The following is a 27,606-nucleotide window of genomic DNA, read 5'->3' as shown; positions in this document are numbered from 1 at the left end:
CTGAAGAGAAATACTCCTGGTGTCATCCCCCGATCCCCCCCACCCCCCCCCCCTGACTCTAGAATAATATCCTGACATTTAGCGAAATAAAAAGCCGGGGTAAACAATTAGACGACTGGCAAAGAAGGAAGCCAGCGGTTTCTGAGGAGCACTAATTGGGCGTGAATCAGAGGCTACGTATGCAGAGATGAAAAAACGACGGTTTGTTAATGAAGGGGAGGGGAGAGTTTACGACTGAGCCTTAAGCGACGGGACATCCTGAGAAAAGCGGTTAGAACATTCAGAGCTGTCGGCTCGGGTCCAATCCGACTTTACTGCGATTAGAGTCACTTGTCAGATATGCGGCGTCACCTATTGTTTGGGGTTGTTTGCTTTACCTAGCAACAGGTGAATAATAGTTGTCTGTGGCTTGTTTTTTGTGCTTAGAAATGTAAAGATAATGTTTACTAGTTAATTAGATGAGACAGAAAAAACCCCCAACTAAAATTAGTTCTGTAGGATTTAGGTTTAGATGGAGATAAAAACGATGACATCACTGAAGCTACAGTCTCATATTATTTTTATCAGATACGTTCAGACTCACCCACCCTTTGAAATGTTGTCTGAAGGAAATATAAACTGTCAAGTAGATGCAGTCATTTGCATCAAACCGGCAAATAAAAGGTTAAACTGCAGAGGTTGAAGGCTTTCCCTCTTCGTTCATAAAAAAAAAAGAAGAAAAAAATCAGAAGAGAAAGAATGAAGAAAGTGAAAAACACACACACGCACGCTTACACTTCAAAGTCCTGTCATCTGCTGCTGCAGAAAGCTGTTCTGAATTAACTTTAATTCTCCTTCTCTCTCTTCTCTCCAAGTTCATGGTAAAGAGAGGGACTGGGGGGGAAGGGGGCAGAAAAACGGAGAGAGAGAAAGAGAGACGGTGCTTCTGGTTTTCATTAGGACCAATTTTCTTATCTTTTTTTTTCTCTGTGCTTTCTGGAGGCTCACACTTGATCCCCTGCAAATGCAACGTGGCGCAGGCCAGCGGAGGAATGGAAAGGTGCCGGCTGCAGGGCATGCACCCCCATCCGGCAGAAAGAGGTGGGAGGAGAGAGGCGGGAGAACCAAGACACACTGCTTTAACAAAATGGGACTGAAAATATCATGCGTTCTGTTTGTGGTTGTACAGAGCATCACAAACATATCCACCCCGCTTTAGTCTGCTCTCCTGTGGGGATTTTAAATTTTATGTGCTTTTATTTTCAATCATTGTTCACTACAACTTTTCTTTCAAGCTCAGTTGGACTTGATGAGGAGCATCAGTATTTAAGTTTTGCCAAAGATTCTCAACTGGATTTAGGTCTGTACTTTGATTGGGCCATTGAAACATGAAACTATAATCTCATCTTAACCATTTCACTGTATCTGTGGATGTATGTTTAGAGTCAATGTCCTGCTGGAAGGTAAAGTTTTTTGCAGCCTTTTACAGGGTTTCTTCCAGTTTTCTGCTGTATTTAGCTCCATCCATCTTCCCTTACAGATTTTTCCTGCTGAGGAAAAGCATCTCTGCAGCTTCAGTCTTTTCCTCAAAGTAAAGTAGAAAGACTTTTTTCTGATTCTTTGGAAACAATTTCCAGTTTTGAGCTATTTCGCAACAAACTGTAAGCTTGTAGTTGCGAAATGACAAAATGCAAAAAAGCAAAAAAATTCCAGGAATATGAATACTTTTTGAAGTCACTGTGAACAATAATACAAACACACATCTGTAGCACAAACTTTAAACCCAAACCTTTAGTAGAAATGCATATCTAATTTTATTAAATGATCCTGATTTTGTTTGAGCATATGTACGCACTGCAAAATCACAAAGTTCCTAGTGCAAATATCTCTGTACACTCACAATAAGACAAAATTAACTTACAAGTTTTAAGTCTATAATACCGTAATACCTATTGATAAATATATATATATTTTTTTTTTTATCAGGTTCCACTGGCTGATTTTGTCACTTATGATATAGGAAACATGTCTTCTTATAACTTTAAAAAAAATCTGCCAGTGAAACTAGCACGTTTTAAAAAAATCAATAATAGGAAATTATTGACTTAAAACAAGTTGATCTATCTTGCTGAAAACTTACTTGTAAGTTAGTTTTGTCTTACTTCACATGTACTAAGATGTTTGTACCAGAAACTAGAGCAAGAATACGATTTTGTATTTTTGCAGTGTGATAACCAGCTATTTTTGCTTTGTGTTCCAAGTTACCGACATAAATGATCAGATACATTGCTTGTCAGCTGTTGACATGCAGACAGAAGGGCTGAAAGGGAAGAGTAAAAAGACAAGCGGGTGACTGAGAGCAAGCAGAGCTCTGATGTGCATTAGGAGGCTGAGCTGTGCTTCCTGGAGGTTGCGTGCCGACGGCTGTGATAAGACGGTCAGGCCGGTCAGTTTGATGCTCCGGCTTCAGACCAGATGGACGCACAGCTGAGAACACGGACTCATCTTCAAAGAGCCCTGGAAGGGATCCAGTCCCGCCGCGTTCAAGATGCATGAATCAAAACGGGTAGGTGACATGTACAGTGTGTGTCTGAGTGGGTGTGTGTCGGCATGTGTGGAAGTGTTGAGGGTGAGTGGGAGAAGTTTTATATTTAGTCCAAATAGAAGCCATGAGGTTTGGCTTGACGACAAGCCCCCTGCCTACTCAACGGCTCCCAGCAGATAATATATTTATAACTTGTGGCCAGTTTTTTAAAGCCAGAGCCAAAAATACAAAACACTACAGCTGGCATTTCTTTGTTTTTCTCAGAAATAGATCCAGGAAGAAAAAACACAAAAAAGAAAAGATCAAAGCAACTGTCAGCTAAAGTTGATGGTAATGTCGATTTACCTGAAGGCAGCCAGATACTCTGCGTCCCCCATGGGAGGTTCGAGGCCCCCGGTAAATGCCATGTTCACGTTGAAGCCCACACCTGCACCGCTGCCCACCTGTGAGGCATAAACATGTTTCAATGTGCAGAAATATAAATAAAACATTGGATGATGAAGGATTATGACGGACCTCATCTGGAGCGCCGCTGCCAGGGAAGAAGTTCCCGTCGTCATAGCGATGTAGAGAGAGGTACAGAACACTGGGGTCTGTGTAGAAAGCCTGCTGGGTCCCGTTGCCATGGTGAACATCCTAAAATGATTAGAAAAGAATGCAGGCTAAAGCAATCGCAAACACATTTTTGAAAATAAAATCATCATTATGAGATGACATACAGTAACTGTAGTGATATGGCATTCTGCATACTGATTGACACCTTTATTTAGGCTGTGAAAAAGAACTCAAAATACATCAGTTAAAATAATCTTTGACTATAGCATCATAATCTCATAATGTATATTTTAAAATGCCCAAACTAGAGATGCACCAATCTGATAATGACATCAGTATCAGTCTCGATATTGTAAAAAAAAATTCTACATCGAGTATTGGTGCTCGATCCATAAGCGAAGATCTATTCAGTGTAATTCTGTGCTTTGTGCTTTGAGCAACATCACGTTTTATCTTCTATTTTACATTATATTTAGAATTCCTATTTGTACTTTCCGAATCATTTGAAAGGTTTGCTGCAGTTTATTGTGACATGTTTGAACAAGGTAGTCAACCATTTGTTTTCATCAGTTTCAGTTTCTTTATTATTTCTTTTATACTGGCTGTTACATTCATAATGGCACCGCCTGGACAAATTAAAGTTGTCTTGTTTTTGCATGTTTGACCAAGATTATGGAACTACTGCTTTATTTAAGTGAGCTATACTGGTGAAGTTTAAATAAATTTGTAATTTAGTACTATTATATCTGTGTTTAAAAAAACATTTTTAGTCAATTCAGCACTGTTTTCCTGTATCGGATCGGTATGAACTGGTACGAAACCTTAAAAATCTGTATCAGTATCGGAAGTGAAAAGAGTGGATCGATGCATCACTAATCAACCATTAATGCTTTGATTCATTTATTTAAATGGGACCAGGCAACATAATGAATGATGTTAAAAAGCATCATAACTGGAGTGAATTATATAATAAACCACCATTAAATGATTAATAACAATAACAGTCGACTCAGGATGACCATATAAAATCATGTATGTACGGTGGATCTAAAAGGATGTGGGCTTATTTATATTCAAAAGACCCTGGGAAAGTTGTTAGACTGTATAAACTCCAGAACGTTTGTTTATATAAAGCCTTGAACTGTGAATTAACTTCTTTATATAAAAATAAAGTTTAAAAAAAACATCTATTTATGTTGAGATTGTTTAAACAACTTCACCAGGGCTCAATTCAAGTGTGGCTCAAGGAACCTATTTAACGGTTGCCATGGTAGTTCCCGCCCTTTTCCGGGATTAGTTATTACAGGATAACATTGCACAACACGCTTTATTAGTCAGGCAGAAACAAAACAAAAACAAAAGACTAAGTCTAAAATGACTAGTTACTCTGACACAAACCATAACATCCAGAAACCATTCTTAAATTATAAGAGGCTGAATTTTTTGTTGTTTTTATCTGTAGTTTATTATGTTGGAGATCAGACAGCTTAAATAAATCTTTTACCAACAGTTTTGAAGGGAAAATTCAGAGTTTAAATGTAATGGGAGTAAATTAGAGGTTTTTGTGCACACTGGATGGTTTGTGGTGATTTCAGAGAAATGTCTTCCAGCATTGACAGACTCCCGGTGTAGGTGTGTCGGCACCCTAAACGAATAAATAAAGTTTTCACAAACTTTCCCCGTGATGGCTCCGTCACATTGAACTAACCGAATACAGAGAGAGTAAATGTCACACTGCAACTAAGCTGTGGCTTTGAAACGGTCTTAAAAGACTCAATAAAACACTCATCGTTAATAGCTGCTTACTCTCACTAACAACATGGCATCAATTAAATGATCTCATCTGTTGAATTTAAGAATGATTTGAAACACAAGAGTCTAAAAAATGTTATTTCAGCTGGAGGAGAGTGGCTCGACGACGACACTCTGCTCCGTCTGTGACGGACAAGGAGGAAATGAAAGGGACCTTCGACGGGCTTTAGGGAGTAACCACAACCAGCCGGGGAGCAAGGCTCCTGGACATGACGTGGCCTTTGTCGTATAGATCACTGAAAGGAGAGGATCTGACCTGAAGAGCGTACAGGAAGTGAAGGTTCAATTTATTTTTCTGTAGTGTTGAGATAAATTTACAAAAAGTGGTGGAAAATGTACCTACAAATCATGAGACGTGAAATGAAACGGTAAGTAAAGCTGTCCCATTGGAACTAAACACCAAATGTTATTTGGTGGCATTCACCAAGTGGATATTTCTTTATATCTAAAAGCTTAAAAAGCCACAGTACATATTTCAACAGTACTGCCAGTAATTGACAATGTGCCCTTCCATGGTTTCCTGTAAGAATGGGACATTTTTGAGATGGAGCAAAGTGAAAACATTGGACTATTTGCTGATAAATTGTATTTTTAATAAGAAGATTTAACTATAACATATAAAATGGGTTAATACTCTTATTTTCCCCAAAGATCCAGCTTCTCACACATTTACAACCCAAGAATGAGGGACGTTCATGACAGATAATTAAAGAGGTTAACAAGCAGCAATTGTAATAAAGCAGGAATCGTATCAGGTAAGAAAGCGTGTTACATTTAATCCTCATTAATTCACAAATGTGACAAGTAAAACAAAGAGAAGTTATTTGAAAAAAAATATATAATTTTTAGCTATCTTTCTTCACTGCTGGTGGATTTTTGTGCAATTATTCTGTTGAAAAATTGTTGCCTGTACTAACAGGACAACAAATGTGATTTGAATGTTGCCGGAAATTCATCACAAGTCATGATTTACCACAATGGAAAATTACAAGTAAATCAAGCACACCACAGATATCTTTTAAATCCCTGGGTGGGGTGCTGATCTATGAGGTCTCAGACATTTCTCCTGCCTTCCTGGTCTTCCCCACATAAATCTTTCACTTATGAACACACACACAACCTGGACAGTTTGCTTCCACTCCTTTGATTCTTATTGGCCAATAGGATGCCTAAGTTTCACATGGAGTGTCATCAATTCAGCAACTTTTGGCAGAAACGTTTTTTGCAAAATGCATGACTAAAAAAGAAGGTAGGCAGCTGCCGAGTATTTTTAAACTGGTGTGATTCTGTAAATCAAACGTGGAACAAAAATGAGGCCAGTTTAATTTGACTCACCCAGTCAACTATGAGGATTTTGCTGACATTAAGCCTCTGCTGCAGGAGCTTGGCTGCAATGGCGACAGAGTTGAAGTAACAGAAGCCCCTACAAAATAAAAACAAAACGGTGTTATCATATTTAAAATCTGAAATCAAACTCTTATATAATCTGAAAACTACTCACATAGGTGTGCTCTCCTCAGCGTGGTGTCCGGGTGGCCGAACTACAGCAAAACCGTTCTGAAAGCAAAAGCAAGGAGGTCAGGAAGTGACGAGTTTGATCCTGACCTCGAATCAGAGAGGAGAAATGTGTGCACACACACACACATAATGCAACACAGGCTGATTTGGGTCAGATTTTGGATGCAGCACTCACATCAACTGATCTAGGAGCCTTGCATTGCTTACGGGGGACAGTAGATAGACGTCTGGGCTGATGCAGAACGATGCAAGCTGGACTAATGATGTTGAGTCAGCTGCTGCGCATTAGCAACCAGCCGGATGATTACTGAGGTGACAAGAGCCTCAGCTGGTTTCAGGACATTTTACCATTTGCATGAAAGTGAGAGTAAGCGCAATGATGAGACAGAAGGGGGTTCCTTCCCACTGCCAAGTCAAGACAGGAGAATGACTATTGACAGAAAAAGACGTGTGTGAAGGCTGGAGAGAGTGTGTGTGCTCTCTGAGAAGCTGTTGGTGCAGGTGGAACTTGGTCATTAATTTGGTAGTGGAGGATCCTCTGAGGGAAACTTAAGTGGGAATGTGTGCGCACAAGTTTGACAGTTTGCCAAGTCTATACCCGGGAACTTAAAAATGTAGCCGTTTCCCTTTCAAGCAAAACACAACTTCTCCTTTCATTTCAGTCAGATACCATCAAGAATCGAGCAGAAGCATGGATCAAGGCGATGTCTGAATGATCTCAGTCCCAGGGAACGAACTGTGTGGGTATCCGCATGGCGTGCTACTGTCTCACTCTAAGGAATGTCATTAGTCTGCGGTGTGTTGGTGCTAAGTTAACACCCTGTGCGTCAGCTGCTCCGCAGGTGGCCTTGGTGTAAGACTAATAAAGGAGGCCTGTTAGTGGGGCCTGCTGGCGTTTGCAGAGCCTGAGCGCGAGTCTCCCCGCTGCGTTCAAACAGCCCCTCCCGAAGACGCATGGAGGCTGGCTGGGAGGGGGTGCAGCATCGCAGGGTGGGGATGTCTGTCTGGAAGGTGCTAATGATGAAGCAAAGGTGTGACGGGGTGCAGCATTGTTTCTGAAAAGATTCTGGGACCAGGTTCCCATGGGCATGATGCAAATTTATAACATTTAATTTGGTTTCTCACTTTTAAGAAATCTCAACAAACTTTGCTTTATGCCCAATTTTCTTCTTCCTTACATACAGAGACTACTAAACCCCGCTCTGAAAACCAACCATTGTGACGCCCAGCGTCAGCAAGCAGTCAGGTTGAAGTTGACTCTAAACACACCTTCAGCTCTCCTGTTGCTACTTTGAAAACCAGCTCCACCACTGAGCCGACGGCCAGTCGAGCAGCCGTAGACGAATGGATCTCATTCCAGATTGTGTCGCTGTCCACCTGCAAACACACAAATACAAAAAATATTTGTTGTTTAAACGACGTTTTAACAGGAGAAAAAGAATACCGGGGGTTTCATTTCAAAGTTCCACACTTTATCCAGTTCAAACTTCCGTATTTATCATTTGATTTTCAGTATAAATATAAAGGACATTAATTTATTGTCCATATTTCTGCAGAGGTCAGACTTTAAATCTGTTAGCTGTAAAAATGCTAAACAGAAAATAAGATTTGAATGACAGAAAATTTTACATTCAATTGGATTAGCAATGTAAGAACAAGCACATGGATAATAAACTAACTGTAACCTGCAAACACACATACACACTTGCTCTATCAAGAGAGTAGCATATAGTGGAACCACCGTGTTTCATGCAGTTTATTTTTTGCGGATTTACTTTATATTTTTCTGTCAAATATAAGTCCAAATTGTTTGTGGAAAAAATTACCTACATTTTTTTCTAGAACATATCTACAATATTCAAAATAAATTCTAACTTGAAAAGCTGAAATATGAATCTATGCTCTCGATGCTACTTGATACGTTATTGGTTGTTATTTACAAAGAAGCCAGGATCATTATTCATGTTCCTTGGTGCTGATTGGCTGAACCCCCAAGAGCGGTGATAAGTTCAACTGTGACTGTTAGTTTCTGTGATGGTGCTGAGATGCATATTTAGTTATATGTGGTATTTGAATTGTTAAAATACAAAATCATAAGCATTTTTAGAGGAGGTCTGGAGTGTTTCACAGGAGGTTATGGTCCCGTGAATACTGGGGGTCCGACTTGTATATCCAAGGCTTGTAGAAACACATAAATATATAATAAGGGTATTTTACACATATACCCAAACACTTCAGGACGCAAACTCATAACAACTGAAAACACATTTAAAATCACTTATTTTACGTCATATTTAAGGATTGCATTTAGTCCTGCAGTGTGTCTGCTCTGGAGAAACTGGAACATGCATTTATTGGGAGAATACAATGAACAATATACTCATAAACATATATTTAGAAGCTTATTCAGGCACTTGCAGAGTTTTAATTGAAGGCAATAACTCATAGCCATAATGTAACACTGCACAGTGAGCTAAATAACAAAATAAGTCTGTCTGTTACTGCTATAAGAGATATTGTCCTTAATTTACAGAGTGCCTGGCATCGCCACTTACTACAACTGTATAGAGAGCGTAATTATAAGAGCCGCTGTAAAATGATGCAGTTATTTGTTTTGGTTTTTTATGTTTGGAAAGAAAAAAAAAAAAGTCCTCCAGCTTGATTGTTCGTGCAGCACGTTTGTGTGTTTGTGTTGGAGGATGCTAAGCCTCAGGTTCACCATGCAGAGGTCAGGGCTGATTAATGCTGAGGCACGTCTGGCCCTCAGCCCCCATATGCACGCATGTACACACGCTCGCTTCTCAAGCCAAGTGGAGCACAATGCGTTCGGTGATTGATTGTACACAGGGCTGCACAGAGGATAATATATACTCCCTCCATCAGTCATGGCAGATAGTGCGGGCAGATGGAGCGTGTGATAAACACAGAGAGAAGACGCTGGCAGAGGAAAAGAAGAAAACAGGAGGTCTTTGTGTCACACATGTGCAGAGTGGCTGAAGGAGGAGATCTGGGAAGACCAACCAATGTCAGCTCTTCTAAACTCACTATGTTAGTTTAAACCTGTCAGTTGATAGATGTAGCTGAACATGAGTCTTTGCCGTTGATTCAACTACTTAGTCCAACAACCAATCAGCGGACAGCATTTAAGCCGGCTGGTCCGTCTTTCCTCCTTTCTCCAGTGACGGGACTCGTCAAGCGTGGATGATTGCTCCATAATAACATCCACAGCAAGAGCCAAGAAAGACTCCATCATGAAATAAAACTGCAAAGCCTTTGCTTGAAGTCTAAAGAAACAAAAACAGAAAGAAGCGAGAGATTGGAACTGCTGGGGAGAATCTAATGTCTACAAAAGTGAATGAAACATTATGCCCATGAGAACAATTAGGTAAGTTTAAAGGCCTTCGACTGCCAGCTCTTAAATGGTTGAAGATTAATTTTGGTCAACTGTTGCTCATACATCACTGTGTCATTGTCTGCATGACTCCAAAGCAGCAAAGCTTTAGCTATTTGAAAGATAAAATCTCATTTGAGTCTAGAATCTTTGGTCGACTCAATAAATGCAAGGAGCTGAGGTCTGGTGGCTCCGACATAAACCCAAAGCATTAGCACTTCAACACCCACTTGACAGTTTATACAGGCTGCTTGCGCTGATATGCTGTGTTTTGTATTGTTAAGATATAAAAACTTTGTTGATTCATTTATGTAAGGAAGATGGGAGCCTGGTGATTCTTTTCATTTCTTAGAAGAATGGGACTGGTCACAACATGGTCACTGGAGAGTAAACGGTATTATCCGGAGATAATGGCATTAAATTCACAGTGATGATAAGATGGATACGGTGCAATGACATGTCAACAAAATCACATCCATAGGTTAGTCCATAAGGCCGTTCCAGTCCTAAAGAAATAGTCTATTGATGCATTACATTATCAATTGTCCAGACATTGTTCTGATAATTATACTCTATGTGTCGATTCTATGCATTTCTCTTAGTGTTGCACTATTGGAGCTAAATTAAAAAGCTTTTTAAATTCAGTCGAAGAAGTTTGTTCTGTACTTGATACTTTATGGTGCAAAATCAACAATTCCTACACCGTTAAAACCTGAACTGGGTAATTTTACACTGAACAGAAATTGAAAGTGATTTGTCATTGGTGATTTGTTACCTGTGAAACTTTTATGTTGAGGAAAATATTTGGATTCCTGGTTTTCCATTTTGTCTAATTCACACAAACTCCATATCGATCTCTTGTCATGAGTCGGATGTGTTGCTATGCCCTTCCTGGCAACTGTATTTGGAAATAACCTCCTAAGCTTTTCCAGATTGATATCTTTCCCTCTTGGCGTTGTGTCCACCCTCAGCTGTAAGCTCCAGAGCAGAAAAGCACCAAAACTCCTGCTTTTATAGAGTTGCTCTGAACTGACGACCAATTATTCACATGCATTCAAACAGCAGCACCTGACTCTTCGCTTCCCTCTTCAAGCCTATGGAAGCAGGATGTCTGTGTGTGTTATTAGTCCAGACAATGACAGAGTGAAAAACAAAGTGAGTAAAAAGGGAAGTGAATTTAAAACACAAATCAGAGTAATGATGCTGTACTGAAGCTGAATGGTGCAGACAATTTATTGTTTCCCGTGTTGATGTTGCCTTCAGCAGGGAATTAAGAGAATAACTGCAGAAAAAAAAAAAAAAAAAAAAACTGAAATGGGAAGATTTGTCAGAGCCATGAAGGAGCGGGAATGTGCTGGAATAATGAAACGACGAATCTCCACAAGCTGAAAGTCTAATTTCAGACACCCCCTCCTTCCTCTGTAAGCATGTGTGTATTTGTGTGTATAACTTGTATAACAGGAAGACAACAATTTGGTCCCATTTGCCATTATAAAGAGCAGATCTGCGCCGCACTCCAGCTCCCTTTTTCCTCCCAAAGTAGAGAGGAAGTCAAATTTAGGAAGAGATAACCTGGAGGTACGCTCGGGCTTGATTGGCCTTAAAATTATTAACCGTGTGAAAAACACCAGCAAATACCCAGCTGTGATTACGTCGGGTATGGAAGGGAGCTCTCAGAGATGTAAATGGGCACCAAGATCACCAGGAGAGCACACAAACATCCAGAAAAACACAATCACCGCCTCCACCAGCACACACACAAAGAAAGAAAGAACATCTGGTTATAATTTTAAGCGCAGCGGAAAGGCAAGCAACAGCTTTTGTTTGCCTCTAGTCCTTGAGGGGCGGTGGTTTTATGTGTGTTTGTGTGTGTGAGTTTGTAAGAGAAATGGGAGCGTTTCTGAATCCGTGGGCCGATTCGGAGAGCGTGGGCGACCGCCGCTCTGTTGTTTCACTAATACCGCCTCGATACTGAAACTACTTCCAACGAAGTCAAACAAGCACTTGATGATTGGCGATTAGATGATTACAAACATGACAGCTTTTCCTCTAAGTCAAGCAGCATGGCTTATAAAAACCCAGGTTTTCGAGAAAGATCGCCCACATGAGTTAAAAATGCTTTAACTAGACAGCGAATGTTTGTAAAATCTATTTTTCACAAGCAAAAATGAGTCACCTACCCCAATGCCTCCGCATGGTAACCTCACAAACATGGGATTCACGGCACCTGAAGGAGAAGAAATACATTTAAGAATTGAGACGGGGGGTAAAAGGTCAGCAGGTGAAAGGAAAAACTTTGGGGCCACGAAGGCCCAAATGAGCACATGACCCACTAAAACTTCACATTTGACTTTCTGACCTTATCTAACAGCAAGAGTACACAAGGGGGGGATGCTTTAATTTGAACAGGACAAGAAAAAAAGATCTCATTGACCTCACAATCAACGGTCTCCTCAGGGAGAAGGCCAGAACGGGTTCTGTTCTGCCACTGAAGGTCAATAAACAAAGATTAGCCGGCTAATTTACTTGTACTCCAAAGAAACATTTGGGACGACGACAGTTTCTTTCAACAACCCTGATTCTGTATGTCAGTTTTTCTGCAAAACTTCCCTTCCACACTTCCTGGCACGAATAATAATGGTGTATAAAATTAAATTCACTTTTAATGCAGAACCGATTAACTTACACTTAAGAAGCTGACATGTAATTTAAAGCCAGGGGGCAAATACATGTAATCTCTAGATCATCCAGAGCCTTGGTCTTCTCGCCCTGCAGGTTTTCTACATGATTTAAGTTCGCAGGCTGAGATGACAACAGAAAACCAGGGATTTTGTTTCACTGCAGCATTTCTGAAGTGATTTATAAATATATTTAGAATTATTATTCTGCTGAAAAGCTCAGTAAAAGACCCAGTGATGAACAATCATCAGTCTTTTCATAGAATCAGAAAGACAACTACTTAAAGTGACCTGATCATTTCTTGAGAATGTGCATCATGTGCTTTTCATCTTAATTGTTCTTTTCTGTATACCAGACCCACTTTGAGTGTTGGGTTTGAAACTTTACAGAGTTGCTGTGTCTGTTGATAAGGACAAGCTAAAGAGCCTTGGAAGTTTCAGTCACTTCCTAATAGACTAAAATATCCTATTTTCTTGTATTTCCCCTTTTGTTTATGTCACATTTATACTAAAAGCAGAAAATCATGTACGACTTTGAAGTTTCTTGATACTCTAATCAACTTAAAAAAGTAACATATAACCAAAAAAAGAAAACATTTACTAATATTTTACATCAACCTTTAAGAGTTCCAGTCAGTGTCCTGTCAGTTAATTAGAATAAAACATATTAATTAATTAAAGAGGGATTTATCCCCACTGATTAAATGTACTCATTTAAAGGTTCATTTTTTTTTTTTTACATTTTTAATGGTGAGATTATACTACTGCAAAAAACAAAACATTTATTTTATGTTTTTTTACACAACTCTATTACCATTAGGTATTTAAGATCATAATTGGAAGGTACTTTTATACTTTTACCTTTTGTTGTCCAAAATCAGCCTGTTTTCTGCAGACCGTGTCATTTTAATCACAGCATTTGCATTTCTATCTTTTCCATTAAACCCAGATCTTAACTCTCTTTTGGTATGGAAGCTAAGATCACCACTGGGATCTGCCCCATCATTTTGGGGATTATAAATGTACACCCTAACACACACACACACACACACACACGCACGCACACGCACACACACACACACACACGCACGCACACACACCAAGTTCCTTGGCTCCATCTGCACGTTAAGTCCAGATCTAAGTGACAAAGCAGCTTATGTGACTTTCCATTTAACAGCCTTTAAGGGTCCCGACTTTATCGTCACACCTCCACCACTTTATTAGATTGGGCCTTTTGCCTCAGAACGGTTTAAGCATTAAAATAGATTCCTTTAGCAGATGTCACAGATTAATAACATTTACAACAAGTGGAGGTATAAAATCATCTATGTGACAAAGTTACAGGACATGATGGTTGACTGTTTATTAAATAAATGTTACACTTAAATACAATAACAAGAAATCGTTTTGATTTAGAGACACAACTTATCCAGTAAGTGGACTAATCAAAGGTTAAACCTGCAGGTTTAGGTTCAGCATGTGGGTCAGTTTGGATGCACTGGTGAGGATGCATGTCTTACAGTCTAGTTTCTGTCTCAGCGGGTTGGTTCCGTACAGCTGGACGTGGGGCTCAGAGTGGACCGTCTGCAGCTCCTCCTGTGACGCCTTCCTTCCACGGATACACTGAAACCAGAGGAGGAATCGAGTTTGGACACAGAGCCTCTGATTTTTGACAGGAAGCAGATCACCTCAGCTTCAATTTCTTCAATTAATCAAATATGTATAGATATAGGAAGACTAAATTGTATGAGGCACTCAGAGTGATATGATTACAACCTTAACTTTAAAGTGTTTAAGTTGAGGTAGTCTGATTAAAGCCAAATGTCAGATAACCAGATTAGCACTGCCCTCTACTGGCAAAAAGCTGCAACAGCAAAGAAAAATCGGACAAGCACAAGAAATACATTTGGCCTTTAGCTTTTCTTTTTTTTGTCTGTTTGAGAATCAACATGACTTTTAAAAACAACAAGAAAAAAACATTATGAATGTGATGAACTTTGTTCAGGGTTACAAACTATTTTTTACACAGTCTATTCAGAAACTGTGTGAAACAAAAACCATCCTTATCTTTTTATGTTAAAACAAATAACCTAAAAATGTATTAATTTTTCTATGGTAAAATACATACATGTGTATGCTAAGTTGTAAAATAACAAAAAAAACAGGCTAATTAAGAACATAAGTTTTAAGTAATTAAACTCAATAATTTGAAGGAGGAGTTCCCATTTGGAATATTTAAAGACTGTTTTCTACTTTTTCAGGACAAAATTGGACCCACTTCTTCCAACTGAATCAGTTTTTAATGATTCTGAAAACTAATTTTATTCCAGATTTGAACACAGATATGCCAAAATTAATCAAACTGAAAAATAGCTGAACATTTTCTTCTCACCGATTAAAATAAGATTTCATTTTTTAAAATAAATGAATTAATAGCAATTTTTAAGATTTATTTCATTCATTCAGTTTTTTTTCCATCATATTTCGATCACTTTGACCATTATGGACCTGAGCCACCAATTTAAACCAAAACATCAAGTTTGATATCAATTCAGATTGAAACCAAATTAGAAAACATCAAAGCTATAATTTTTTTAGGATATTTTAACATTTCTTTGCTTATGTAATAACATATTGGTGATTCTGCTGAATGTAAGTGTGGCCTCACCTCACACTGAGCCCTCAGGCCTGTTTCCTGCAGCCGGGACCAGATGCTCTGAATACGGCCGGCATGCTCGGGATGAATGGTGGCGTTGCCGCAGATACACTGATGTTTCTGCATCAAGGAGTCATACACTAGACCTGGAACACGGATAAAAACCGTAAAATACTCTCCATTAATGATATCAATGAAGTAATGCTCATCAGAACACACACAAAAAAATCTTCTGGGTTTAACAGGTTCTGAGAAAATCTAACCTGAGCCTTAAGTTTACAAAAACATGTTGGCATGAATTTGTAATTTTCTTAAATTTTTCCACAGAGGTGGTTGTTGATAAGTATCACTTGACTGTTATTCTCAGTCATATTGTGTGGAAGCAGAAATATGCACTAATTACAGTGAAACCGTTCGTGTTTTTGTACACTTGAAGGTAAACACATTATTTTTAATTTGTGTTGCTTCCACCTGCCTCTGGGTGTAACTGTGTGTTCCCACTGACCTGTGGTGAATCGGTGCTTCACTGGAGGCTCCGGGACGACAATGGGGAAGGAAGCGGAGGCTGGGGATGACTGCGTCCGGGACAGAGGGCGGTGAGCAGCGATGCTGACCGGTAACCCGGCCGCTTCCATGGAGGCTCGGTAGCTGCGCAGCTGGTGGATCCGCTGCTGCTCCAACAGCATCGCCTGCTGCTCTCACACACAAACACACAGCCGTTAAGCCTCTGAACAACAGCTGGACTGCAATACTTTTCTGATACCAGAAGATGGCACCAAACACCTCCACTTCTTCCATGTAATATTGCACAGAAAACGTGGATTTCATTTTCATCAAATAAGTTTTTGGCTTCGCATACAAGCAAAATCTATACCCATTTTCACTGAGAGTGTGAACGCATACCAAAGAAATTGCATTAAGTTGCCATCAATCAAACATTTGACAGCTTTGGATCAAAGTGTTTAAAAAGTATCGAGATTCACCTCATGCACACATTTTAGTTCCCATTTTTCGCTCTTACTGAGCCTAAGTGCTGCATCGCACTGATGGGTGTGTCTGCCTGCACTACTCCACGGGCGCCATGGTGACAGTGAGAGGAGTGCCTGATTGAATTTGGCTGAGCAGAAACAGGGATGGGCTGGACCGATGAGGACGCCCTGTCTTGATTGCCTGGGAGCGCGGTCACAAACAGACAGAGTAATACGGAGATTAGCAGCGTACGTTGAGAGATCCGAGAACAAACAATGCTGAGAGGGAAACCTTAATGGTTGGGTAAAAAAGTGTTTTGTGTGGGTGGCGAGTATTTATATTCCAAACTTGCTTAAGTCTGAGACCAACCTAAGCGTAATGTGTGGTAATTTTACTATCTTAGTTTCCCGGCATGCACAATTAGCTGTTTCTGTGTACTTCAGCAGAATTAATGTTGCTAAACGTATGGTAAAAAGCAATAAAATATCTCATCAGATGGAATGTGCCTTGCTTATATCGGTGAGATTTTCCATAATAAAACAAGCCACCATGTTCACGAGCTCTAAAGAATGTTCACACCATCGCTTGTTTGGGTCAGAAGAATGCTGCAATTAAAAGTTGGTGGAAGAATGAAAGAGGAACGCTGGAGATCAACAGATACAGTTTTTTTTTTTTTTTAGTAATTCTTGAAATATAGGAGAAAAACCTAAATAAATGCGTCTTTTAGCTCCTCCATGGTCTTTATGAGGACAAGGTGGGGGCAGTTTAATTTATTTATATGCAAAGGAGAAATTATTCACAAGCCTGGCAGATTTAGAGTTGTTCTTTTCATTCAACCAAGAAGTTTGTAAAAAAAACAAAAAAGCTATGTAAAAAGTATAAATATTGAAAACAGGTTTTATTTTCAGTAAAAATTCAATAAAAAGATAAACATTATTTATTCAGGATTTAGTTTAAAACATCCTTGGACTTAACTTATTTTACGCCACATTCTTTTTTAGTTAGTAGTTTTCCTGTAATCACTATGTTTACTTTTATTTTTGTAGTAACTTTTGGATATTTAGTTATTAATCTCAGATGTTAGCCAATACTTTTATTTACATATTATTATTTATTACTATGTTCCCGTTATTTATAACTAAGTTAATACATTTATGTTTCAAGCATTTAACTAATTCTGTGAAATTTATCATACCTGTTATGTTTTGTTTTCAGAATTATTTGGGATTAGGGTCATTTTAACATAATGTCTACAGGTGCAGTTTGAGATCACACACTTCAGCACACAGTGTTTTCATCTGAGGTCTCTGGGTGTGATTTTGTGGGTGATCAGTTGTGGTGGCGGTGGGAATGGTTTGTTTTTATTCTTGTATTTTCCGGCTTACTTTAATGCACCTCGGGTTTTACTTATTTGTTCAAGTTGGGCTATTGAAATAAAGATTGGTTTATTTTTCCAGCTCACCATATTTAGTGTTTTGAAAGAGGTTTGAAGTTATAAAACTCTTCTGAAATGAATCATCCGACAGTTTGTCATGAATTAAACTCTTTGATAAGGTGATGCAACGTATAATAGCTTTGAAATATGTGTGGAAACTGTTATTCAGCATTCATGTTTTTTTATGTGGAACATAACCAAATTATTTCCAAATGGTTCACCTATTCACCTTTTTTTCCCCATAAAGTGAAAAGATACTTGAAAGAAAATGCGGCTTGGGAAGCTGAAATACGTCAGTGTAATGCTACTCGACGCGCCATTGGATGGAGTTTGCAAAGCATTCAATGAACAAACGTTATTGATTTTCCTTGGTGCCGATTACCTGAAACCCCAAAAGCAGAGATATGGAAGAACGGAGATGTTAGATTCTGTGGCAGAGTTAAGATGGTTTCCACTCTATGCACCAATATATTTTAGTAGGCAGTTATAAGTTACAAGATTTTAGAGGAGGTCTTAAGTATGTATTTTAGATTTTTGGAGTTAGTTGTGGTCCACAACCACTGGGATCCAGGGGCCCACTGAACTCAACTAAACTGGTAGTCATAGAACATCTAGGGCTCTTTTGAAATACCGTAGATCTTCCTTAGAACAGTTTGTCACTTCTTGAGGGATCCAGTCAAATCAACCAACTACTGAATCAAACTCTGAATCTAAAAACAAAACCAGCTGTTCATAATCATATCTAATTCATTCCTTTTGCAACTAAAATCAACCATATGCTTCATGTAATGAGACACTGACTACTTTGAACTATGATCACTTTCAAATAAATTCAGACAGAAACATTTTAAATGATTTGTGATGTTCTGTCTTCTTAGTTTTCCATCTTACTTGTTTGAACATGAAGTCCTGCTCAGCCTGTCTCTCTCTCTGGTCCCGTTGTTCCCTCTCTTCTTGCTCTTGGAGGTCTGGCGGTTCCTGCTTGATGACCAGACCCCGTATCAACCCCGTTTCCGGCCCAGACGAAGTGGATGATGATGACGAGGATGAGGTGAGTCCCTGGTGCTCCCTGAGCTCCTCTTCCGTCTCCTCTGGGTGACTCTGGTGCTGCCTACCCAGCACAGAGGCTCCAGAGCTGGCAGCTGACACCGGATCGCCAGGCTTGGACATGATCTGGAGAACGAGGAGACAAGAGAGATGAAATTTGGATCTTACAGTGATATGAGTTTTCCAGCCACATAGTGCCTTTTATGGCATAATCAAGTAACTATTTTACACTTTGAAATTGAGACTCTGTCTCCTTAAGAAACTCTTGTTCTTTCTGAAACTCTGCCTTCATGAAGTCATCACAACATGGCTCCTCTATAAAGCCTTTAACAATGTTTTTACCAGCATTATACTGAGAGGTTGCTTGTGTAACAAGCTCAGCAGATGTTCCACCAGATGTTTGCTAATTGATGCTGGCTAGTCTGAAGGACCTGAGTGGGAGAGTCACAGGAAAGGGATGCTCTGTGAGGTGGAGGCTGGGAGGTTTGCAAACCGCATTGGAGGAATTTCATCCTTGAAGGCGGCGCTCGGGCCACCAGGCATTTTGCACAGCTGAATGGTTGCCACAGGAGATGAAAAGATTTCTCAAACATGCAAGAAAGAATCAAAACAACACTACATGTTGTACATGATGAAAAGCTCGGAAAAGACGATTTGACACAATACCGCCCCTCTAAGGGCACCTGAACTAAACCTGCTACACCTAAAAAAAATCCCAAAATATCTGAGGGGCAACAATAGAAAAACCTTTAAAAAGTGGATTTCTGAAATAAAATTGCATGAAGAAAATATATTCCACAACTTTGTGTCCAAAAGTAATCTTTCATTCCAAAAATAACTGATCGATGAGTCTAAGCTCAAAAACAACATAAGAGACCTTGAGTTTAAATAAACATAAAACTAACATTAACCAGACAGAGATAAACCTGATCTGTACTCTGAACCAGACCCAGAAATATACTTCCGTTATAACCCCAGACTCGTGGACCCGGGTTCGATCAACACTCTCTGTGTGTGCTTCACCCTTTTACTACAAGAGGCCACTAGAGGGCAGACTAGAGTCGGAACATGGAGAACTCCCAGAAGGTAAAGTTGGGAAAACTAGAACAGGGTGTAGCTTATGCAGCAGATTCAAGAATCTTAGCAGTTACATACTTCATTCTGTTTATATGAAACATTTGAGGACGTGCTCAACACATCCTCCAAAAAGACATAATATGCGAAGAAAGACTCCTAAGAAGTAATTAAAGGCAAATGCGTTTCTGGACCACAGCGACTGTTTATTCTGAACCTTGTGACAGAATCCTTCTGCCTGCTTGTAATTTCATTTTTAAGGTCACCTTGTTTGAACCCAGAAAAACTGAGCTAAGGGGCACGAGGGAGAGACGCAGGGAGATCGCAGGAACTGCGGAGGGGTGACTCTTGTAATCTTGTTGTGGCAGCTGTCCCCGTCGCTGTCGTCAGAGAACTCAACCTTGATGTGCAGGTCATGATTGGACTGGACCAGTTTGTGTGCAGGGATCACACACACATCCACATAAACACACACACACACACACACTTGGCTGGCATGCTGCCCAGGGAACAGTCTATTGACGTCAGAGAACAGGCTCTTGCCTCATCCCAGTCCCTTTTCTCCAAACAAACTCAAAACACTCAACCAGTCCTGCTGCACTGATTCTCACTCTTCTTTTCTTTCATGTTCTGCTCTCTTTTCCTCTTTCTACTCCAGTTTTTTTTCCCTATTGGACAAAAAATAATTGCTGGGGTATGGAGCATAAAGGGGGCAGGCGTTAAATAAGCCTGTTAAGTAAGCCGGAAGATGAGGACAGCATGCAGCGGAAAGAAGAGGTGATTTTATACACAAACACTTGACACTTGTTGACTCAATGTATCCATCTCCCTAACAGGCCTGTACTTGCACATCAATATCACTTGAATATATCACTGTATTGCCTTAGCCCTTTCATGTAATTAAGAGTGGAAAGCAAGTCCGTGTTGGAGTTTTTCCAGGATTGATTGCTTCAGTCCCCCAACTCACTCCCTCTAACCCCCACACCCTTTTTTATTGCTGGCTTGACTAAAATGTGGCCCAGCCAGCAAAGAGGTTGCACATAAGGTTTGCTTTAAGTTCTGTGAAATACAATGAAATGTATTTTTGTACAACAGTTTGTAACACAGGTTGAATTCTTAATACTCTGGTCCTAAATGGACAAACAAAATTTAACTAACAAGAAAGTTTTCAGCCATTGTTAGCATAACTAATTAAACTGGAAATAAAAGTTCTCCAATGACATCATTTCCATCATCTGTGAGGCATTTACAAAAGTAAAAAATACAGAAAAAGTGTCAATCAAGAGGAGAATATTGTTTGCATCTTATATGAAGTTTCTTGTTTGTAATCTAATGTCATTACTCTGACCAAACCTAAAGTGATCGACACTGTGTGTAGAACTTTAACACACAATTTACACAAACAAGAAAAACTTTTATTTGGTTTTATTTAATCAAGGACAATTTCAGGTTTTTAGATTTCAGCAGCAATGGGGTAATAATTTGTCATAAAAATGTTATAATTTTGTACAATAAAGTGACAAAAATATTACCTTCTAGCTAATTTGATGAACATGTTGGTACCAGCATTATGGATAATGCTTGTAACTAAAATGTTTAATTATTATAAATTAATAAAGAAAAATAGCTGTGTCATGTTTGATGTGGACAAAAAAAAACATGCTTAAGGCTTAAAGTGACATACTGCTGTAAAGTATGTAATTTGTCATTGGGAGGAAAAAAAAAAACAGGGAGAAAATGTTTCTTCATTATCTTGTGAATGTTATCTATGCTCGTTCCCCAGGTATAATGTGTTCTCAGTTAGAAATGTCATAATTATCTCTAAAATAGGATTTGAGAATAAGGGATGATTTTAAAAAAATATGATAGAGAAAGTACCATGTTTGACTTCTGTGTTGGCTGAAAATAACCCATACAATTTGCAAACATAATCCACGGTTAACAGTAAATTATCAAAATAATGTCAATTTTTACAACTATGATATTTCCAGTTTTTATAACAAATATTCTAGTATGAACATTGAATTGTTTATTACCAAATAAATTGAGTCAAGAATATAACAATATCTATACCAGAATAATTAATAATTAGATTATTATTTTTATTCTTTTTTACTCACATACTAAACTATGCAATTAAATATTTGGTTTTAATGTAATATTAGACAATATATGATTTTTTAAAAACTATTATCACTAGCTTTCTGCAGAGCTGTAACATGTTATTTTACTGTCATGTTTAAAGAGAGAAACATGAAAAATGCAAATAAAAATAAAGGTTGGTTGTTGTTTAAACATGTTACACAATAAGGGAGCAAAAAGGAAGCAGCATATAACTTCAAACTGCACAATTATTCATACCATGACCTGAAATATTAGCAGAAAATAACTTTGAGTCGTGTATTTTCTGACTCATTTATATTTTGCCCATTCTGTTGAGCTAGAGTTCACAAACAAAAAGCTTCCTTTTATGCATAACATGAACTTTTGATGTGCACAAATTATATCACAGAAGTAATTATCTATGAAAGAACCAAAACATAAACCCTTGTTGCATCCAGAACAAAGGCATACGCGTTCACTCCAAACAGATGGAAAGCAAACATGGCATGATCTACTCTGGACTGCATTATGTACGGATATTTGAGGTTGGTATCCAAATGAATGCCTGTTGTAAAAATCTAATTAACACTCATCTGCGTCAAACCGTCACATAGAATAAAGGAAGGGATTCCACTTCACACATGGACAGTAAAATTTAAGTATACACTCAAAAAAAGCTCTGATTAGAGGTCGTGGTTTATGGATTTTGGAATCCTCCCTCCATGAAGATATTTTCAACAGTTTCAAAGCAATCAACAAAAAAAGCTGCCATGCAGATAACTTACAGTAAGGCAAAAGTTAGCTTATTGTTTTAGAATAACTACATTATGAGACTTAGCCTGAATGCAGCGCCTTGCAAAAGTATTCGCACTCTTTGAACTTTTCTGCATTTTGTCTTTTACAATTACTTTGTAATTTACAGGGATTTTATTAGATAGACACACACACAAAACAACCACTTCATAATTGTGAACAGAGAGTATGACACATGCATCCACAATAATAAAAAGTTTAAAAAATCTGAAAGTCTCTCCTGTTTACTCTGGTGCCCCTAAATAAAACCAGAAGAGGCCTAATTAGTCTCCACAGGATAAAATGAACAAAGAGCATCAAGAAGACCCACGAAAAGAGGAAGGGAGTTTTGGAGAAGTTTAAAGAAGAATGAAATCAGACACTGAAGTTTGATTTCCACAAGAAAGAAAATAAACTGCCTGGGAGACAACATGAGCAACTTTTAATCCAGCATAAAAACAACCTTAAGTTGCACTTGAGCTTCACTTAATTAACCTTGAGTGTGGAAGCGCAGGGAGCAACGTGCAGCCAGAGAACACAAAGCGATGGACCGTATTCCTTGAGGAACTTCAGAGACACACACACACACACACACACACACACACACACCTACACACACACACGCACACATACACACCCGCACACACACACACACACAAGCGCGCGCGCACACGCGTCTATACCACAAACAAGCATCTCCTCCCGTCACGCCGCATCTCTCTCAGATCGCACAAACACAGACTTCCACAGCGATGCGGTGAGTCATACTTCCTGTTTGACCTTACATGGTAGAGGCTTTCCCCCGCCCCGCACGCCTGGTTGCCACGGCGACGGCAGGAAGCAGGGACACGGGCACACAGAAAATAAAAAAACAAGACTAAAGACTTGCTGATTGATGGCTGATTCATCCGGCTTGCGGACGGCAAACGAGATTCAAGCACATTAACTGAATCATTTGCAGGTGATTCAAATGCACTTGTACATGAAGTACTGAGGAAAAATCTCCAGTTGATTCTATTCAAATGCTGCTTCAGAGGAGACAGAGTTTTTCATTTCATTCAGGTTTCTTTTTCCTCATACAGTCTGGAGAACTAGTCTGAAGACACAGATATTAGATATTATCCGTGGTTTAAAATATTCCCGATTTGCACCACTATAACTTGCTGCTGTTTGGGTCTGAGACAGGTGTCTGAATGCTTTTTTGACAAAGTGCGCATTGGACATGGTGAGATACCTTATTGATGATGTGCTGCTGTTGCTGCTGCTGTTGAAACAGTTGCTTGTGCTTTTCCAGGAACTGCTGATGCTGCTGCTGGACCACCAGCTGCTGCAGGGCCTGCGCCTGTCCGCACGGCTGCTGAGGCAGAGGGGCCGACTGGGTCCTTCCCAGGGGACGGTGGCCCCGCACCAGCTTGGAGACGGTGGGAGACGGGAGAGGCAGACCACCCAGACCGACTGTGGAAAAACAAAGAAATGCTCTTATTGCTGAGCAGCGTTGAATTTTAATTTGCAAGCTTACAGATGGACTAAGGCTCATAAAACAGGCAACCTATTAACTTTCCTCCAAGGCAACATCCAAACAGTGCTTGTTAATATTTTAAAATATCATCATCAGAGCCTAGTAAATAAATTTAAAAACTTAACATTTTATAAGTAAGTTAACTTCTCCCAAATTCATAAGTTTTGATGCTTTTGGCTTAAAACCAAAAAATTAGTTTCACACAAAATAAGAACAGAACAAAAGATCAATAAACCAGTGAAGAAGGATAAGTCACAGGAGTTCATTAGTAAAGAAGCTGGCTGTTTCCAGAATTCTGCATCCGAACATACAAATGGAAAGTTAAGTGGAAGGACAAAAAAGCATATAATCGACTGTCTTGAGAGAAATTTGAAGAAAATCTGTTTCAAAAACTCTGCTGGAAAAATCTGAGAATCTATGGAGTATTATCAAGAAGAAGATCCAACAAAACCAATGAAGTAAAAATAAGCTTCCTTAAAAGTTTAGCAGCCTTTCAGCTTTTAATTGTCCTGATATAACAATTATTTTCTCTGAGAAACTGAATTTTACATTTTTACAACAATAAATATCCGAAATATGTGACTTTTCAATGATCGTTCCAATTCTTTGAAATCCTATTTATAGGAAAGAAATGAATAAAAATATGCTAATGAAAAAAAAGCGGGGAGTTTAAGATGAAAATAAGAAGGTTTATATAAATGTTGTGGTGGCTGCTGACCCATTGAGCTGTGGCTCTGCTCCATTAGCACCATGTGTTGAAGGAGGGGGTTGTGACCAGCTGCGCCCCCTCCAGGCCCGTCCCTGTCCAACGCCGACGAGGCCAAGTAGGACGGCAGGTGGGAGGTGGGCAGAAAAGCCGGGGCCAGTGGAATGCCCGGCTGCAACGCTGGCAGCGCCAGATGACTCTCGCCATCTTGGTGTCCCGATACCACCTACAAAAGAGACAGAGACGGAAAGACACGAGAAGACGGAGAAGAAAAGAGGGAGGCAGACAGTCGGAGTGGGAGAACGGTCAAAAAGTGACACGTGGGCAGAGAGATGGAGAGAGATGGTAATGCCAAAAATCTGATATACTGTACACCCACTTGCCAAAAATACAACTCAGCGCCTGTTTCAGCAACCGTTAATTCTGTATCAAACTAAATCAGTTTCCTGTGTTTTTAAATTTATTCCTTTAAGTAACAATCAGGACAGTGTGGGTCATTAATGCTGGTTAGCTTGTTTACTCACAGAGTTTGCAGGGCCAGAGGCAGGCAGTCCTAAAGTGATGTTGGGCAGAGAAGGTGACGTGTAGAGAGACAGCTGGCTGAGTGGACCGTCCCTGGTAGCCAGCCTCTGAATCAGAGAGGCCTGAGCACACATGCACCAAAACAATCTGTTAACAGAAACCTTTTCACGGATATTTACACTGACTTTTGTTTTCTAGAGTTCTGAAACATGAAACCAAAAACTGGAGGTTGCTTTATTTTTCTCTCCTCTATGAGACATTTTTTTCCCCCAGAGAAATGAAGAAAAACATTAGTACATAGAGTTCAGAAATGATGCTTTAATTGGATCCCTGAGAAGTCACTGGTTATTTGCCAGTCAAATATAACAAATTCTGAATTGTATTTTGTCATGTTCACTAAATGCAGTGGAAGTGAAAACTCACTTCCTGCTCGTCAATCAACAGCAATTTCTGTGAAGCAACTTGTTTCTGTAAAAATCAAATAAAGGTCAGAGACCAAGTGTTTTGATGTGTGAATGGGCAAAATGAGTCACTTCTTTATTTTCTGTTTCATTTAAAACTGATACCAGTATCGATGCATATGCTGAAAAGAAAACATTAAAAATCCTAGCAGGAGATGTTAGACTGAAAGTTCATTCAAAAACTGTCTTTAAAAGGGAAAATTGTTATAAAAGCATTTACTGAGACAAACAAAAGAGAATTTTACAAATATTATAAAGCTTTATGAACAAATCAATGGCTTGGTAAAAAAAAAATCTAATCTTATAACCGTAGGTTATAATGACTCTGTGGTCACTATGACGAGAGTCTGTGCATTGCATAAACTGGGAAGACGAAAGTGTGTCTGCAGTCAGAGGGATGCACACGTGTGCAGCCATCCTGCTCACCTCTCCTGGGCTGGTGGAGATCGGGATCCCATTTTCACTGGGGATGTTACTGGAGCTGTTGTTGGGGGAACTGGGGCCGGAGCCTGGCGCACTGTTGCATGCAGAGTCTGTAATACACACAGCACAGAAACACACGACAGGAATGGTTTAATATGCTGACAAGCAGCTAACTGTTGACTAATGAGTCTACCAGGAAATTATATGACTTTTAGAAGCTAAAGCCAAATAAAATAATTCATTGTATGTTTTTTTTTCTTTTACAAGAGGATTCAATTTAATACAATATGTCACTGGATATCATGCTGATAGTGTGAATCTAATTACAGAGTTTCCCTGTGGACTATCTGCAGAGATTGTTCAGCTTTAATAATGTTATCACTGCTTAGTGATTTTCCTCTTCACGTCATCATTTTAAAGCAATAAATAAAGATAATAAACTGTATTAATGACTACAGTGACATCACCTACATACAGCATCAACTTATTTTGGTATCTTAAAACATGCAGGTTTAGCAGTTGGTTACCATGAGAAAAACTGGCCTGCCTGGTGACATCTACGGCTAGGATTCAGACTTTTTAACAAGCCATGTGGCAGCCAACGTTTTAAAAACCATCTTGCAGAATTCTGTTTTATTCAACAAGCAAAGTGTTTTTCACACTATACAGAGGTATTCAAAGAGAAAGGGAGACAGTACTGGTAGCTGCAGCTCTCCTTCATGTGTGCTGCAGTGGTGTATGTTCCCACACAGGAAGCAGCTCAAACACCAGCCCTTCAATTTTATGACTTTCAAAACAAAGTGCCTCTTTTATCAAACATGAAAAATCTTTTTTTTCTGCAAGTTTCTTGCAGAAAAATTTAAATGGATGCAGTAGTGAAATATGAGCTTAATTTTCAATTATCTGTAAAATGCTGGCATTTAAGACAGATAATCACGAGTTGAGTTCATTGAAGACAGTGGGAATTTTATTTAGTTGATTAATCAACTTAAGGGAACGTGTTTGTTCACGATCCTCATACAAACATGTTTTTTATTTTTTTTAAATAATTGCCAGTTTGCAAACTTGCACTTAAGACTTGCATAGAAATGGATACAACATTAATCACAGTAGTAAAAAAAAAAATATTCCTTTTTTTACAAACCTGCAATGGCCAGAAATGAACAATAAAGCTGAATTTAAAGACATTTTTAGTTGTATGTGGAAATATTTTTCCTCCTTAAGATTGTATCTAAATCATTTTTTTAACCAAAACACATGTATAAATGAACAGAAGCACAGAAACACAAATATGCATTTTTTTTGCTAGATGTACATATTCAAATATATATATATATATATATATATATATATATATATATATACCTTATTTTTATTTAGGTTGAGTTAAGAGCAAGAGAGTCTCTTTTTTTTTTTTTTTT

The 27,606-nt window shown here is 39.0% G+C and overlaps 1 protein-coding gene across 3 annotated transcripts in view; it reads right to left on the bottom strand.

The window, feature by feature from the left end:
• hdac4 (histone deacetylase 4) overlaps positions 1-27,606 on the bottom strand; it is a 137,806-nt gene that overhangs the window by 20,188 nt on the left and 90,012 nt on the right. For all 3 annotated transcript variants that reach the window (XM_015029909.1, XM_015029911.1, XM_015029910.1), the window contains 14 exons: positions 26,189-26,295; positions 25,304-25,423; positions 24,792-25,005; positions 23,789-24,009; positions 18,430-18,711; positions 15,640-15,826; positions 15,147-15,280; positions 13,999-14,101; positions 11,981-12,027; positions 7,679-7,786; positions 6,393-6,448; positions 6,227-6,314; positions 3,041-3,160; positions 2,870-2,967 (listed from right to left, as the gene is read on the bottom strand). In XM_015029909.1, coding sequence (XP_014885395.1) covers positions 2,870-2,967; positions 3,041-3,160; positions 6,227-6,314; positions 6,393-6,448; positions 7,679-7,786; positions 11,981-12,027; positions 13,999-14,101; positions 15,147-15,280; positions 15,640-15,826; positions 18,430-18,711; positions 23,789-24,009; positions 24,792-25,005; positions 25,304-25,423; positions 26,189-26,295 — 1,885 coding nt within the window. The remainder of the gene's footprint in view (positions 1-2,869; positions 2,968-3,040; positions 3,161-6,226; positions 6,315-6,392; positions 6,449-7,678; positions 7,787-11,980; positions 12,028-13,998; positions 14,102-15,146; positions 15,281-15,639; positions 15,827-18,429; positions 18,712-23,788; positions 24,010-24,791; positions 25,006-25,303; positions 25,424-26,188; positions 26,296-27,606) is intronic.

The sequence above is a fragment of the Poecilia latipinna genome, unplaced genomic scaffold (genome assembly GCF_001443285.1).
Source record: "Poecilia latipinna isolate Pla-1442-1.1 unplaced genomic scaffold, P_latipinna-1.0 Scaffold167, whole genome shotgun sequence".
Taxonomy (NCBI): domain Eukaryota; kingdom Metazoa; phylum Chordata; class Actinopteri; order Cyprinodontiformes; family Poeciliidae; genus Poecilia; species Poecilia latipinna.
This window is presented reverse-complemented; position numbering and strand designations above follow the sequence as displayed.